Raw genomic sequence first — 15,770 nt, forward strand, 5'->3', positions numbered from 1 at the left:
CGAAATTGTAGCTCCTGAGTTACAAATCTTTTACTAAAATATATATTGACAAATAATGTAAAAATATGTTCCCTCCATTCTTTTTTATTGTCTTGTGTTGACTTGACATTTTTCTTAAAAAACTATTTATTCGGGATTCGTCTTACTAAATTACTCTTATTAATTATGCTTTGAAATCTAAGTTTTACTATTATTATTTTATGCTTTTTATTTAATGATAAGAGTAATATAGAAAAATAATAAATTTTCCTTGATTTATTAAAATAAACAAGCGAAAAAAATTAATAATAAAAACAATTAAAAAGAACGAAAGAGTAATCTAGTTAGGGATAAGAAGAAATCATTTTTTTGCGCGGATTGCCCTTCTTTTGGGGTGGTCTTTAAATTTTGCCCCTCATATTTGTGGTCTTTAAACTATGCCCTCATATTCTTTGTCTTTAATTTTTGCCATTCGCATTGCAACTACGAGCGTTCACACAAAAATCATGAGGTTCTGAGTTTGAACCCCCGCTCAAGCATAAATTAAAAAAAAAATTGCAAGGCAAGGTTTGGGTCGCGTGTATGCCGGACTCGACATACTCTTGTTAAGGAATTACCAAATTTATGCCGGACCCGGCATATTCATGCCCTATGGGCAGACTTGGCATAAGTATACCGGGTCCGACATAACTTTGGTAATTCCTTAACAAGTTTATGCCGGTGGGGGCATACTTTTAAGGGGCAAACTTTTATGCCGGACCCGACATAAACTTGTGAAGGAATTACCAAAGTTATGTCGGACCCGCATACTTATGCCAAGTCTGCCCATAAGGCATAAGTATGTCGGGTCCGACATAACTTTGGTAATTCCTTCACAAGTGTATGCCGGTGGGGGCATAGCGAAATTTAAACTACCCTTGCGAATTTTTTTTAAAATTTTAACTGTGTGAGAGTTTGAACCAGGAACCCATGAGTTTTAGCCGAAGGGCAAAATTTAAAGATTTCAAATATGAGAAGCAAAATTTAAAGACTACCCAAAAGAAGGGCAATTCGTAAATCCACAATAAAGCTACTACAGTGTCAACAATACACTAATGACAAAAAGCCCAAAAGGACGAAGTAGAAAGGACCTTAGCAAAATAAATGATACTCTTTTCTTTAACTGAAAAAGTAAACCTATATTGAATGCAATTCCATAACGTTTACTATAACTTACTCCCCTGTCTCAATTTATGTGACACTATTTAACTTGACACAAAATTTAAAAAAAAAGGAGTACTTTTAAAATGTGTGGTCTAAAACAAACTTTACATATTTATGTGGCTAAAAATCATTTCATTAAGACTAAAAGAGGAACTTTAAAGTTAAATTCTTTCTAAATATCAAACGTGACATTCTTTTTGGGACAAACTAAAATGAAATGGTGCCACATAAATTGGAACAGAGGGAGTAATATTTACAAATAGTTATTCTCAATTATTAAAAAATAACAGCACGTTTTCATGATACCACCCAAAATTATGTATCCAAGAAAAGTGAAACTTAGCTAATAACTATTAGTTTTTAATATTGATATTATTTTCTGTATAAAAAAATATTTGGCGTTTGTTAGTGGGATCATCAGAAATGGAGTAAAAGTTGTGATGACACTTTTAATAATTTTTCAAAAGATATTAAGGAAGATTTTAGATTAATATGCAATTTCGGTTTGATTAAACTACCCAAAAAATCTCATACATGATGCAACGTACTTCTTTTGTCCCAATTTATATGGTACTTTCCGATTTTCAAGATTTAATCTATGTGAACTTTGACCAACATTTTAAAACGTATTTATTGATCATATTGATATGATAAGAGTTGCAGTTTAACTTAAAATAAAATGAAATGGACTCTCGATAAATAAAAAGTATCACATAAATTGAGGTAAAGTTATCACGTGTCATTATTGAGAAAAACTTTAAAAAGAAATATGTAGCACAAGAGGAATTGGAGGTTGTAATATGAGCCTTAAAACATGTCTCGAAAGTTGTTGTTATTTACAAAATTACATGGTGTCAATTGAAACAATATGAAATTAACTCAAGAGTAAAATAAAATGGGACAATAAATCTAAAAGTTGGACCACACAAGTCAAGCTTTCAATGAGGATGCAAGTTTATGAGGACGACAAAACCCCAACATTCTCATTTCTATATAGTAGAAAAGTAATGCTTCGATTCCTCCACTCAAACCAAATCGAAGAAAAGGACGCTAACATCAATTAGAATCGCACAATTGGCGGGAGAAGTTAGTAACATTATGGCATTGTCCAAAACTAATAAGGACGGAACTTGGGAGGGATAGGTCGAGTTTGTGTCTGCTCATGCGAGGCTGATTCAAACAAATGCAACTTCATTTGAAAAAATGAAATCTCTTGCCCTCTACAATTTAAATAAAAGAAAATAATCTTTTCCAGATCTCTTATGTTTTTTTTTCCTAATCTCTTGTATGTAAAAGATGAAAATCTTTTATAAAAAGATCATAAAACTAAAAATATTCGTAATGAGCAAAGAAAAACATATCTTCGGCTTCTTTTAGAATTTTGTCCCTGTTTTTAAATATTAGTAAATATAGTTTTTTAAACTGATAAAACATTTGACTATCGTCTAACATCTATAAAATTTTATACGTGATCTTACATTTTCTCATAAAATTTGCAATTCGCTTAGAATAAATTTTTAGACCGTAATCTAAAAAGTCCATAAATTGCGAGAGAAATAAAAAAAGACATGTACTAAATAACTATCCCTAGCGAAAATTTCCGCTCTGACAACCGTAGCTAGAGTTCTCTATCCAGTAAGTTGAATAATGCGAGGGCAGATTATCACAATAGATTAGAATCTTACACGAATGAGGTAAAATTACAAATACAGATTATAGTTGACCGCTATAACGATTTTTATTACAATAAGACGTATTCGGGCGCTAAAGTACAAGGAAATGGTATTCTAGGACTACTTACAATTTGAATAGAAGAAAATCATTTTTTTTAATCTCTTGTCTGATTTTTTATTTGCAACTTAGTCACTTCTTTTTCCAACTGTAAGGGGTCGTTTGGTAGGTAGGCAAAATTATCCCGGGATTATAATTCCGGGACTAATTTATCCCATCTATTGGGATTATTTTATACTATCTAAAAGATGGTATAAAATAATCCCAGTATAAGTGGGATAAGAAGGGATATCCCATCTCTTGGGATGGGATGCATTTTATACCTTGTTTGGTACAAGGTATAAATTTATCCCTGCCTTCTACCAAACATGATATAAAAAATTAGTGCTGAGATATTCTAGCTTATACCATGCACCAAACGACCCCTAAGGATTTTTATGACGCAGCCCCACACACATCATTAATGCCGTTAATGCCGTCTATCCCTCGACATGGATTTATACGGTGTACTATGCTATGTTGCTAATATGCTGATAAAATACTGAACGCCCAGTTATTCGATATGGTATCTATTATCTAATACGGCCTCCAAACATAGAACCAAGTGCTAACAAGGTATGCTTCTAATCTACCCTCGATCAACATAGTGGATACCAGAACGGCACAAACCATTAGAAGCTGCTCCCAAGCAGCCAAGTGACAATTCAGCCCTAGAACATAAGACCAAACGACAAGGGTGGAGCTAGAACCTATTGCATTGCCAACAAGGTAAATGCTTTAAGTCTTGTTATTCACCAACATACAGGAATCTCTGGGGCACTATCAAATTACCTAAGCTGCAGCAGCCAAGCAATTTTTTTACCAGCCGTACCATGTTCCTGCCTCTTCCTCTCAAATTAATTTCCCTTCATTTTCCGTCCTAACAAGAAGGAAAGGAACGGACGGGCACATAAAGGTATGAATACCTATACACCCTATAATTGGGTTCCCACAAGAAAAAATAAGATAAAACATGGAAAATATTCACACTTTCCTTGGAGTTCCTTCTTACAACGCCCTAACCTCACTCCTTTTCTTTTTTTGATTATCACATTTTTCAAGAACTCGGTCATTCCCAATCAAAGATCAATATAGGCAATGAATTCCAGCAAATGGCCTTACATCACAAACCACCTGAATGGAAGCCATTCAGGGAACTCCTTCAACTATGGGCATATGTATTAACCTACTTACGATGGGTGGAAGCTGTTGGCTCAACCACTGTCCAGTGTACAATTTTGGCATTCTAGTTCTCTCCAAACCTAATCCTCCAACGGGTATATACAATAAATACATTCTCCAGTATTGGAAAACCAATCAGACTTAAGAGGTAGACGAAATCCCACTAACTTTTTTCTGCTCAAACTAAATTTATGTTTGTGTGCCGTAAGTCTCGTACTGTCAACAAAAAGGTGAAAGCTAAGTTTCATCAGTAAAATAAAGAGTACAAACATATGGAAACATCTGAACCCAGAATAGAAATAACATGGTCCAATGTTGCGAAGAAAAAGAGTTCATATGCAAATGCAGCTCATTTCTTCTCAGTGTTGCTTTCCAATTCCTTTCTGAGCTGCAGAGAGAAGTCATCGTTGACATCATCATCATCCCAATCATCTTCCCATTGTTGGGTTACTTCTTTTCCTTCCTCTTTGTCCTCCCACTCTGATGATTTTATATTTATATATGAAAGTCATGAGAGATGTTACTACGAAATCTCAGCAGAAAAATAACAGCAAAGTAGTCCTAGAGTCCACCCAGAATAGTAAATTTTCCAACAAATACATCAACGGGAAAAGGAAAACATAGGACCCTTTGTTTTTCAAGGGCACGCAAAAAGGATAAAAATGGGTAAAACTCTATTCCTGAATTGAGAAGCCGATAGAAAAGTTCAAACACCGACGTTGGTTATCAGTTATCAAGACTCAAATGTGACCACAAAATACTACTAATATCTAAGACGTGCTACGATCAATCTTAGAAGGCATCTATTTATTCAACATGGAAGAATATGGGAAACACGGTTAAAGACTCTTTAACTTAATAAGCTACTTGACTCTCAAATGAAACCATGGAAAATGACATAGCATGCTTATCGGATTGTATTCTGGTTTAATTGTTAGCAGATGTTGCTCCATGCAGTGGTTCAGAAAAAGTTCCGTCGGGACCACTTTTGAATTTGTTAATTTAAATAAAAAATTGTCAGGCATCCTCAAAGATAGGTCTCGTTAAGGAGAATGTTGCCAAAGTTCTAGTGCAACCTTTGAGGAAAGCAGAGCAAAATAACTTGATTTATAATGACAAAGCAATTTTCCCTTCCAGATTCATTACCTCATTAATTTTACATGAGCATTTTTTTCTTATAGAAAACACAAGCATTTGTCAATATATTGTTCAACCAAAGGAGTCTTACAAACACTTGCAAGCAACTGTATATCACAGCATATTTTTAGTGTTTTTCTCTTTATAATAAAAAGTTTCTTACTTCATCAGGAGAATAACACTTGCAAGCAATGACTTCAGACATCTAAAAGAAGAGAAACCTTCCATAGCATTTTTAATTGGACAAAATAAAAATGAGCATATTAAAGGTGAGATCAAACTCATTAATCATCAAGATAGGCCCCAACCAAAACCATCTATCTCTAGGACCCCCTTCAACATTAAACCTTAAAAGTTAGCTCCTCCAAACACTACTTAGGTTCCTATCCAAGAGATATAATTACATGCAAAATACTCTCTTCATCCACAGATCTTTCTATTATTTCCTCTCAGTATCTTGCTAGTTACCTGACTCAATAGATTGAGGTAAAATAAAATCCATATATGGATTTAATAGAAAGATCGATATATGGATCCCTTTTTTTAATTGTTATATGTATCCCATTTATCAAACCAAATTCCTTTTGAACCAAGCTTTCCCCTTAGCAGATCATGTTAATTCCTGTGGTGGCGTAATATTTCTGACCCTTTCTGCGTCTCGTCCCCCATTAATAATAAATGTCTACGAAAGAGCTCCACGTGACGTGATAGAGCTCCAAAAGAAAATGCACAAGTTGCTCAAACTTACTTAGGCCTCATTTGTTTGCACTTAATGGAGGTCTGAATCTGAATGGTTCAGGTCTTATGCCATTAAGTGCATTTGTTTACATTAAGATCTAAGCACTTATTTGATCTGAATGGGTCTTAATCATTAAGATTTTGAACAAAGTCTTAATATCATTAAGAGGTATTTTGTATGATAATTTTTACCACCAGCTCCACCCCTCCCCCACCCCCTTCTTCCCACCACCACCCCAACCCTACCTACCCTAACCACTACCCCCACCCTATAAACCCACCCTCGCCCTATCCACCCCACCACCACGCACCCAAACCCTCCACTACCTACACCCAACCCTACCCCCCCCCCCACTTACCACCACCACCACCACCAACACCACCCCAACCTCACTTACCCACCCCTCACCCCCCACCTACCTTACTCCAACCCCCGCCTCCTCCAACTACCACCACCACCCCCGGACATTTGCCGCACCACCACCACCTGCCCCACCACCACCCCCACAAGCCTCCCACCACCTTCTACCCCACCCCCCAAAACCTAACCCACCACCCACCACCACTATAAACATCTCCATCATTACTAGCAAATATAAATGTTTAATTTTTTTTATCAAATAGTATTTTTATTTTATTAAATTTTATTTATTTTTTATATTTAGTTACTTTTTTATTTGAATTTTATATTTATTATGTTTAAATAAATACATTATGATTCAGATGTTGAAAAACAAATAGTCTTAACCATTCAGTGTTCAGATCTAGAGATAACATCTTAATCATTTAGATGTGCATTCAGATTCAGACGTCTTAATCTTAATGAAAACAAATGAGGCCTTAAAAAATATTATTCCTTCTATTCGGTTTTCTTTTAGCAACTTTGGCTGATAGGAATCTTTCAGCAACCTTCAATTTGAAGAATCAATAACGTTCTTGTTTGACCATCAAATACTATTCAAGCTTAACTTATACATTTGATGGTATCTTAACAAAAGTCTCCTTAACATATCACACATGGTTTGTATTTTTCAGAATAAGTTGATCAATAGAGATTAGAGACGGAGAATTAGTCAACCTGACCCTCATGAAGAAAATCGTTAAATAATTTATTGGAAAAGAGGGTTTGCTCCATTTTACTCTGATATCAGCAAAGATCTTGAACAGAGGTAATATAAACATGCAACTACGTTATAAACTAGTGTCACTTATTATTGTGCAATAGTTATCAATAATAATGTCACACTAATTCTTAAAAGCCTCCCGCAACACCCGTGTCAATCCAACAAGATTTGAGCGTGGGTGTGGGATATGCACCGTATCTGGTCAACTTACCTGGGATGTGTTGACTACAGCTACGGTCGAGACTTACTGGTGGCTGGATTTTTGGTTTCTTCAATTTATACATCTTTATATATTTTTACTTGCTGTATATAAACACACACATATGTACATCTGAAAATTTTTACTATTGTATGATATACATATGAAATTAAAATTTAGTACTTAAAAAGAACTGAATTAAATTTGTTACAGTTCAAATTCATTTCAATTTAATTATTGAAATGTATATGCATACTATACTATACATTTATTAGTCATAAATTAGCACCAGCACTACTACATCAATCCATGTCTCCCAATCCTAAGTTTAGGTAAAACGAATCCGACCTTTAGATGCACGGCAATAACATATACCTAAACCAATGTCCATGACTCCATGCAAGATAGGCTGGTAAAGGAATGGTGACAGTTTTCTTCTTGAGGAATAACTACAGTTCTAGGAGAAAAATGCTCCCAGGCACTAAAATCGAGGTTGTACCTAAAATAACCTTTTCCGGCACTCTCTCTCCTCAAACCTTCACGCCGACAGTAGCAACCACTGTTCCGACATGACCCAGCCTCCTCTCTTCTTTTCTCTCTCCTCCCTAGACTATTCCGAAATAACCCAGCCTTTTCTTATCTTCTCTCTCCTCTCTAGCATCGAGTCTGCCTCTCGCCGTTACTCTCTCTCTCTCCGGCGAGGCCTCTCCTAGGTTCAGCCATCTTTTGGGATGGGGGATAGGCTGATTTTCCCATCAGGAGAAAAATCTTTTGAGATTTTAGACATCAGTGAAGGGCAATTCCGATGGTTCCTTATTACAGAGAAAAGCAATCGTTTTGTTAGCAAGATTAAGCTTGATGAAAGCAACCTTCGATGGGTATGTGACTCTTTGAAGCAAGCATCAAAAGGGGCGGGGAATTTATATAGAAGATGGGGAAGAAAGCAGCAAAACATATTACATAGGGTGTACCAAAATTACAATATTTATGGGCGATTCACTCGAATCGAGAAATGGAATGGGGCAAGGAAAACCGCAATCATCCTTCCAGAAAAGGATTATAATGCAGGCTGGTGCGATTTTGCTGAAAAGGTGCTCAAATTTCTGGGCAAGTCAAAGCCGGTATTGCAAAGGTTTGTTTCACCGGAGATATCCTACACTCAAGCTGCTAGCATCCAATCTTGGCCTGTCATGAATGGTCAGTCCACTTCGGAGAGCGGAAACAAACACATTCTGAGCCGATGTTTGGTGGGGACTTTCAATGACTCTTTTAGTGCTAATCCGACACTGGATGTTATCCAGAAATGGTTCTATAGTCGCTGGTCGATGACAGCTGGGTTGAAGGTCTCAGCTCTTGCTCACAACCTCTTCCTTTTCGAACTGCCATCGAGACAAGAGGCTGAGCGGGTCAAGATTGGCGACTGGTTCTACAATGGGAGAAGGCTCTCACTCGACTGGTGGTCGCCGGTCTTGAGGAACAATAAGGTGGCAGAAGAGCAGGGGAGAAAATGGATAAGGGTCTTTGGAATCCCTTTGCATGAATGGTCTGAGGAAAGCCTTAGGTTCATTGGCGGTAAATGCGGTGGATATGTCGATGCTGACGAGGATACCAAGAAAAGAAGCAATCTCCTATGGGCTCGTATCCTTGTTAAGGATTCGGATCTCGCAAACCGGAACTTCCGTCTGGGGATTGCTCCTTTGAACTTTCCATTATCATGGATAGCCCCTCGAAAGTTGTTGCTAATCGGAGTATGGCTGGAAGAGACAAAAGAACTTACCCTAATAACCTTTGGTCCATGGACCTTCGGTCCAAAGAAGGGGATGAGCCTGTTCAAATTTTGAATTCCAAAAACTGTCAGTGGGCCGGATCTTTATTTGATTCAGCCCAACAAGTGGTCAACTGTGAAGTCAATATTTCTAACTCCCTTAACAGGGACCACCCCTATTATTATTATAACAACAATAGCAGCAAGCCCAAAAGGAAAAGGCCCAAATCAAGAGCAAAGCCCAGACAGATAAAGAGTTGGAAAGCAAAAGGGCCAGCCCAAATTCAACATTATCCCAGAAGTTTCATTAACGACCCCACCATTGAAAAGGCTGTGGTAGCCCTTTCTGATCAAAATACAGAGAAATTCGGAGCAGAGGACGCAGATGATGAAGCCGATCCCCCTCTCTACTCTATTCCGACATTGCTAAACGACTATCCTATTGACAACTCCATGGATTTTGAAATCTCTTCCTTCTCTGGCAGCGAGACACACTCGTTAGTTCTGCATGATGGGTTAAATAATGGGAATTGTTTAATCAACACACCTACGGTAATCGAGACTTCTCACTGGACCAAGCTGTTTATGACTAAGGCTTGCAAAGCCTTTGGAGTTAATTTGGCTGGATTCGAGCACAAGATGTTCGATATGATTCTCAGGATGGTACAGAGAAGACAAGCTCAATTAATGCTACAAAAAGCAAAGAAGAATGGGGGAAGGAGCTCTGCCAAGAAAGGGGTAAGAGAGGCTAGGAATATGGAATGCACTGTTACTTATGAAAAAGGGAAGGATCAGCTAGGGGCAGGTTTCAAAAGCTTTCTCTGAATGAAATTAAAACTTATTAGCTGGAACGTGAGGGGGCTCAACGATATGAGCAAAAGGAGTACTATCAGGGCTCTTATGCAAAAATGGAAACCAGACATTTTGTGCTTGCAAGAGACCAAAACAGATGGCTGTCCAGTGGCTACTATCACACAAATTTGGGGTTCCAGATGGGTTGGTTGGGCTGAATTGAGGGCTTGTGGTACTAGAGGAGGCGTAATTATTATATGGGACAAGAGACAATGGAACTGTCTTGACTCCCAACAAGGTCAGTTTACTATCACAACTATGTTGGAAGGGGTGCATTCTAATTTTAGGTTTTGCTTTACTGGCGTTTATGGACCCCACACTAATTGGGAGAGGGCTGAATTATGGGAGGAACTGGCTGATGTTAGAGGATTATGGGATGAAGGTTGGGTGGTTGGTGGGGACTTCAATGTTTGTAGATTCGAGAATGAAAGATACAATTGCATCAGGAGATCCAGGGCAATGAGTGTTTTCTCTGATTTCATTCAAGATATGGGACTGATTGACCTTCCTCTTCAAGGGGCATTCTACACTTGGACCAGGAATGCCGATTTTCTTCAAGCCTCCAGAATTGATAGGTTTCTTGTCTCTTCTGAATGGAGTGATCACTTTGGGGTTATCTCTCAAAAAGCTCTACCCAAAGTTGTCTCTGATCATTGCCCTATAGCTCTAGAATGTGGGGATTGGACATCTGAACCTTCCTACTTTAAGTTCGAGAACATGTGGTTACAACATGAAGGCTTTGGTGATCTGGTGAAACAGTGGTGACAGGGGTATGAAGTGACTGGATCCTCAGATTTTGTGCTCTCTCAGAAGCTCAGAATGCTTAAAAAGGACCTGGTCACTTGGAACAAGGAAGTATTCGGTAGCGTCAACACTAAGATCAACAAGGCTTTGGAGGAGCTGCAAATGTTGGATCAAGTTGCTGAAAATAGAGTGTTGACTCAAGACGAGACCAACAAATCCTTGACACTAAAATTGGAACTTCAACAACTAGCCAAGGCTGAGGAAATCTCATGGAGGCAGAAATCTAGATGCTTGTGGCTGAAGGAAGGGGATAGAAATACTAAGTACTTTCAGAGAATTGCCAATTCTCATAGGAGGTACAACTGTATCGACAGGCTGCAAGTGGCTGATGACATTATTGAGGATAAAGAACATATTAAGCAAGTGATCTTGGACTTCTACCAAGAACTATACTCTGAGAATGAAGAATGGAGGCCTACCGCTGATTTTGAAGGTTTGAATTGTCTTGACAATGTAGACAAAGAAACCTTAGAATGTTCATTTGAAGAAGAAGAAGTCCTCAATGCTATCAACTCTTGTGCTCCAGATAAGAGTCCTGGACCAGATGGATTTACTGTGGCTTTTTTTAAGAATTGCTGGTCCACTATCAAGCAGGATGTCATGAACACCTTCAACCATTTCCACACCAACTGTCATATTGTGAAATCCTTTAATGCCTCATTCATAGCCCTTATCCCTAAAAGGAAAGGGGCAATTGAACTAAAGGACTTCAGACCCATCAGCTTGATAGGCAGTGTGTACAAGATAGTGGCTAAAGTGCTCTCTGAAAGACTCAAAAGGGTAATATGGAAGTTGGTCTCAGGCTATCAAAATGCATTCATAAAAGGTAGACAGATAACTGATGCTTCCCTTATTGCCAATGAAGTATTAGATTGGAGACTAAAAAGTGGTGTTCCTGGTCTGCTCTTTAAACTGGACATAGAAAAGGCTTTTGACAAACTTAACTGGAAATACCTAATCTCTATTTTGAGGCAAATGGGATTTGGAGACAGGTGGATCAGATGGATCAGGTTCTCCTTTTCTACTGTTAAATACTCTGTTCTTATTAACAGGAGTCCAGTTGGATTTTTTTCTCCCAAGAGAGGAATAAGGCAAGGGGATCCTCTGTCCCCTTTCCTTTTTATCATAGCAATGGAGGGACTTAGCAGGATGCTTGACAAGGCAAAAGAATTTCACTGGTTGAAGGGATTTGATGTGGGCAACAGGATTGGTCAATCAATCTCTATCTCCCACCTACTATTTGCTGATGATACCCTTATATTTTGTGGTGCTGAGAGGACTCAGGTTCAACATCTTAATATTACCTTAATGATCTTTGAGGCTATATCTGGACTTCACATCAATATGTCTAAGAGTGTAATCTATCCGGTGAATATGGTTAATGGTTTGGAAGATCTGGCCGAGATAATGTGTTGCAGTACAGGGACCCTCCCAACTACCTATCTGGGACTTCCTTTGGGTGCTAGCTACAAGTCTGTTGAAGCTTGGAATGGGGTGATTGAAAAATTTGAAAAAAGATTGGCCTCTTGGCAACAACAATATCTCTCTCTTGGAGGCAGAATTACACTGATCAACAGTGTATTGGACAGCATCCCAACTTATTTCATGTCCTTATTTCCCGTACCAGGTGAAGTCTTGAAGCAGCTTGACAGGCTTAGGTGCTTAGTCTTATGGGATGACAAAGATGAGAACCACAAACTTCATTTGGTGAATTGGGACAAGGTCACCATCCCAAAATCTCTTGGTGGGCTAGGAGTGAAGGATTTGGCACTCCATAATAAAAGCATGCTTATGAAATGGCATTGGAGGTACAACCAAGAGAATATGGGATTGTGGAAGGAAGTGGTCCAGGCTAAATATGGAAATGATAGCCATTGGGTTTCTAATCTCAGCAGATCACCTCACGGCTGCGGATTGTGGAAAGAAATTAGGAAGTTGTGGACTGTTTTTTCTTCTAACTCATCTTTACATGTAGGCAATGGGAACCGCATTCGCTTCTGGGAAGACAACTGGCTAGGGCAGAATCCCTTGAAGGAGCTCTATCCTATGATTTTTTCCATTGCCTCTAATCCTAACTCTACTGTCTCTCAAAACTGGGAGGGGCATACTTGGTGCCCCAACTTGAGAAGGAACCTGAATGATTGGGAATTTGATGAACTTGCAGCGCTTCTGGGAAGATTGCATTCCAGTGTTGTTAACCCACTGAGAAATGACATGCTCAAATGGGGCACTAGCATGGATGGATCATACTCAGTAAAGGCTAATTATCAGCTCTTGAATTCCAACAAAATTCTGATTGACCAGTGGCCATGGAAGCTGATATGGAAGGTCAAATTGCCCCCCAAGATCAGTGCTTTCTGCTGGATAGCTTTGAACAACTCTTGTTCCACTATAGATAATCTTAACAGGAAAGGCTTCAATACAGTTAACAGATGCTACATGTGTTTGAACAGGCTTGAAACTGTCAACCACCTTTTTTTGCACTGCCCGATTGCTAGAGACATTTGGTCAATGTTCTTCTCCCTTTTTGGTCTCCAGTGGGTTTTGCCGAATAGTCTCAGGCAAGTTTTTGTAAGTTGGGGCAATTGGAAAGTTGAGAAGTCCATCAGAAGAATCTGGTCTATGGTTCCCGCTGTTGTTGTGTGGGGTTTATGGACAGAAAGGAACCAAAGATGTTTTGATGGCATCGCAACTAACAGCTCCATTTTTAAAGGCAGATGCCTAGTCTTACTTTTTAGTTGGGTTAACCATACCCCTTTGTATGACCCTGACCAATTCTTGGATTTTGTCAGCTCTCTAGCTTTATGATAGGTTTTATTTTTGCCTTTTCTAGAGCTGACTTTCCTACTTTTGTAAATCTCGCATCCCCTGGATGCCTTGTTATTAATATACCACTTATTTCATCAAAAAAAAAAAAAAATAACTACAGTTCTAATATAATATGGCCGGGCAATAAAAGTTTGTTATTTGGTAAGTCTAAATGAATACCAACTGCGTGCTTTCTCACTTGCTAGTTGGGTCAATAAACAAGTAGTGGAGGCTTGTACATGCCTACATGGATAGGATAAACCATAATTGAGCAAAGTGTAACTGTTTGAGAGGGTTTGGTCTTGTCTACAGCTTTATATGAACCACAAGCAATTTTGATAGTATATCAAAGTCTATATGACATCTAATCTAAAAACAGACCGCCTTAATCAATGTGCTGTATTCATCAACTCAGTAAAATCAAATCGACTAGCATAGAAAAAATTACTCGTACTTCTCCTCACTCCTTTCAGTTCAAAAGTTAAAATGTAAGTATTCAATTCACAATAAACATGACCTAATTCACTAGGGCTGGAGACATTCTGATTTCATTTGACTTGTATATCTAGAAGGAGAAACAACCAGTAAATAACAAAGTTTGAATAAATTTGGCTTGACTGGAGATGGTATTCAATGGTTTAAGCAACAAAAAAAGAAAGAAGAAAAGACTAAACTTATATCAACAAAAGTTACACTAGACATTTTGAGGTATCGAAATTGAAAATAAACCACATGGAACTCAAAAGCAACAGCAACAATACAGCTTTAGAAGTAGATATCAAGGGAATTCTAACCTTATTTAAATTTCAACTCCTTCCTGATTTAAAGTGCAGGTAGCATCATACATTACCACCTCATATTTTGCAGAAATCACCACTTAAATAATACAATTAACTCCTCTCTAGAATTTCAACAGTTACTTCTTTAGTTTAATTAATTCGGAAAATACAACACTTAAATATAAGGATAAATAAAAGAGCAGAATTAACGATTTGATGCTTATTCACCTTGATCAATTGCAAACTCCTCAAATTCGTCGTCATCTTCGAATAGATCCATCTTCACGTCTTCAGCCGTTGGCTTTGGTTGTTCAGTCGCCATTGCCAATTCCTACAATACGAAAACAAAACAATAAACTATAAATAAACAAATAACTCGAAGAAAGCATATAAGGATGGTAAAACCCTAGCTTCGTTCAACGAAGAACATGAGTGCGTACACAAATTCTAACTGGAAACTGGAAATTGAAAGGACTTCGTAAATTAAACTTACAGAGATAAGGAGAGATTTTAAGAACAAAGATTTTACTTGTTGTCAGGGTTAGATTGGAATCTAGAATTTTCTGGAGTGAAGAAAACTTTATAAAGGCAACTGTGAGGTTTCTCTAGGGGCTGGAGGCAACCCTTAGACGGCGTCGTTTGTATGTGTGGAAAAGGTTCCTACTTCTTTTCACTTTATTCCTCCTATTTTTGTTTATATGCATTTTGCCCCCTCCATGCACCAAACTTTTGTTTTTTTGCAATTCGTTTCATTTTGGTAAATAATATTATTTGGCTGGATTAAGGTTGATCTGATCATCTAACCAAACATGGAAGTACTTGAAAATTGTATATAATTTTTATAAGCATCAATTTTGATCAAAGACAAGTTTGAAGATTTTTTTTGTGTTTTTTTAATTATAATTTCCAATTTTCTTTGCATTAGATTTCCAATATGTCCGATAAGATAGATCAAATCAAACAAAATTAAAAATGTTTGTATCAAACAAATGATGTGAGTAGCATATATAAATAATGAAATGAAAAAGTATCGCCTAAAATGACTCGACCCACTTCACACATGTTACGAATTGAAGGTGTTCAAAGTTAAAAATAATTGAATAAAAACGTACTAACATTCATATGGAGGAAAATGTTCCCGAGAGACTTCGAGTCTGTCATCAATCATCAAGAATGCAAATTTAGCCAAAAGACAAACAGTAAAAAGATTTATGTGGAAGTACACAAGATTGGTTAAGGCTCATAATTGCCATTAGTTATTGCACTCACATTAATATTTTTCTTTAGTTTGTTTACATGTTTGAACATCAATCTAAAGATAAATGTGATATTCATAAAACTTCTTAGCTTCTAATGGCTCTTAATTTTATTCTGGGACACAAAAGTTCAATAATAAGATTAATTGGTTCGAATATAGGAAAATGGTTGCA

General features: G+C 37.6%; 1 protein-coding gene across 2 annotated transcripts; it reads right to left on the reverse strand.

The window, feature by feature from the left end:
- Nucleotides 1-4,351: 4,351 nt before the first annotated feature.
- Nucleotides 4,352-14,915, reverse strand: LOC132055838 (protein DELETION OF SUV3 SUPPRESSOR 1(I)-like). 2 transcript variants are annotated; one of them, XM_059447834.1, is made up of 3 exons: nt 14,834-14,915; nt 14,569-14,671; nt 4,352-4,614 (listed from the first exon to the last, which is right to left on the reverse strand). In XM_059447834.1, the coding sequence occupies exons 2-3, from the start codon at nt 14,660-14,662 to the stop codon at nt 4,484-4,486; spliced, it is 225 nt and encodes a 74-aa protein (XP_059303817.1). In that variant the 5' UTR covers nt 14,663-14,671; nt 14,834-14,915; the 3' UTR covers nt 4,352-4,483. The 2 variants fall into 2 exon arrangements, with proteins under 2 accessions (XP_059303817.1, XP_059303818.1); XM_059447835.1 differs by having other exon boundaries at nt 14,844-14,864.
- Nucleotides 14,916-15,770: the final 855 nt, after the last annotated feature.

The sequence above is a fragment of the Lycium ferocissimum genome, chromosome 5, assembly GCF_029784015.1.
Source record: "Lycium ferocissimum isolate CSIRO_LF1 chromosome 5, AGI_CSIRO_Lferr_CH_V1, whole genome shotgun sequence".
NCBI classification, from domain to species: Eukaryota; Viridiplantae; Streptophyta; class Magnoliopsida; order Solanales; family Solanaceae; genus Lycium; species Lycium ferocissimum.

What these genes read in the sequence shown, in the direction of transcription:
- LOC132055838 (XM_059447834.1), bottom strand. Translation starts at nt 14,662, where the DNA reads ATGGCGACTGAACAACCAAAGCCAACGGCTGAAGACGTGAAGATGGAT. An exon ending in GGAGTTTGCAATTGATCAAG is followed by an intron (nt 4,615 to 14,568) that starts GTGAATAAGCAT and finishes TAAAATCATCAG; the next exon opens with AGTGGGAGGACAAAGAGGAA.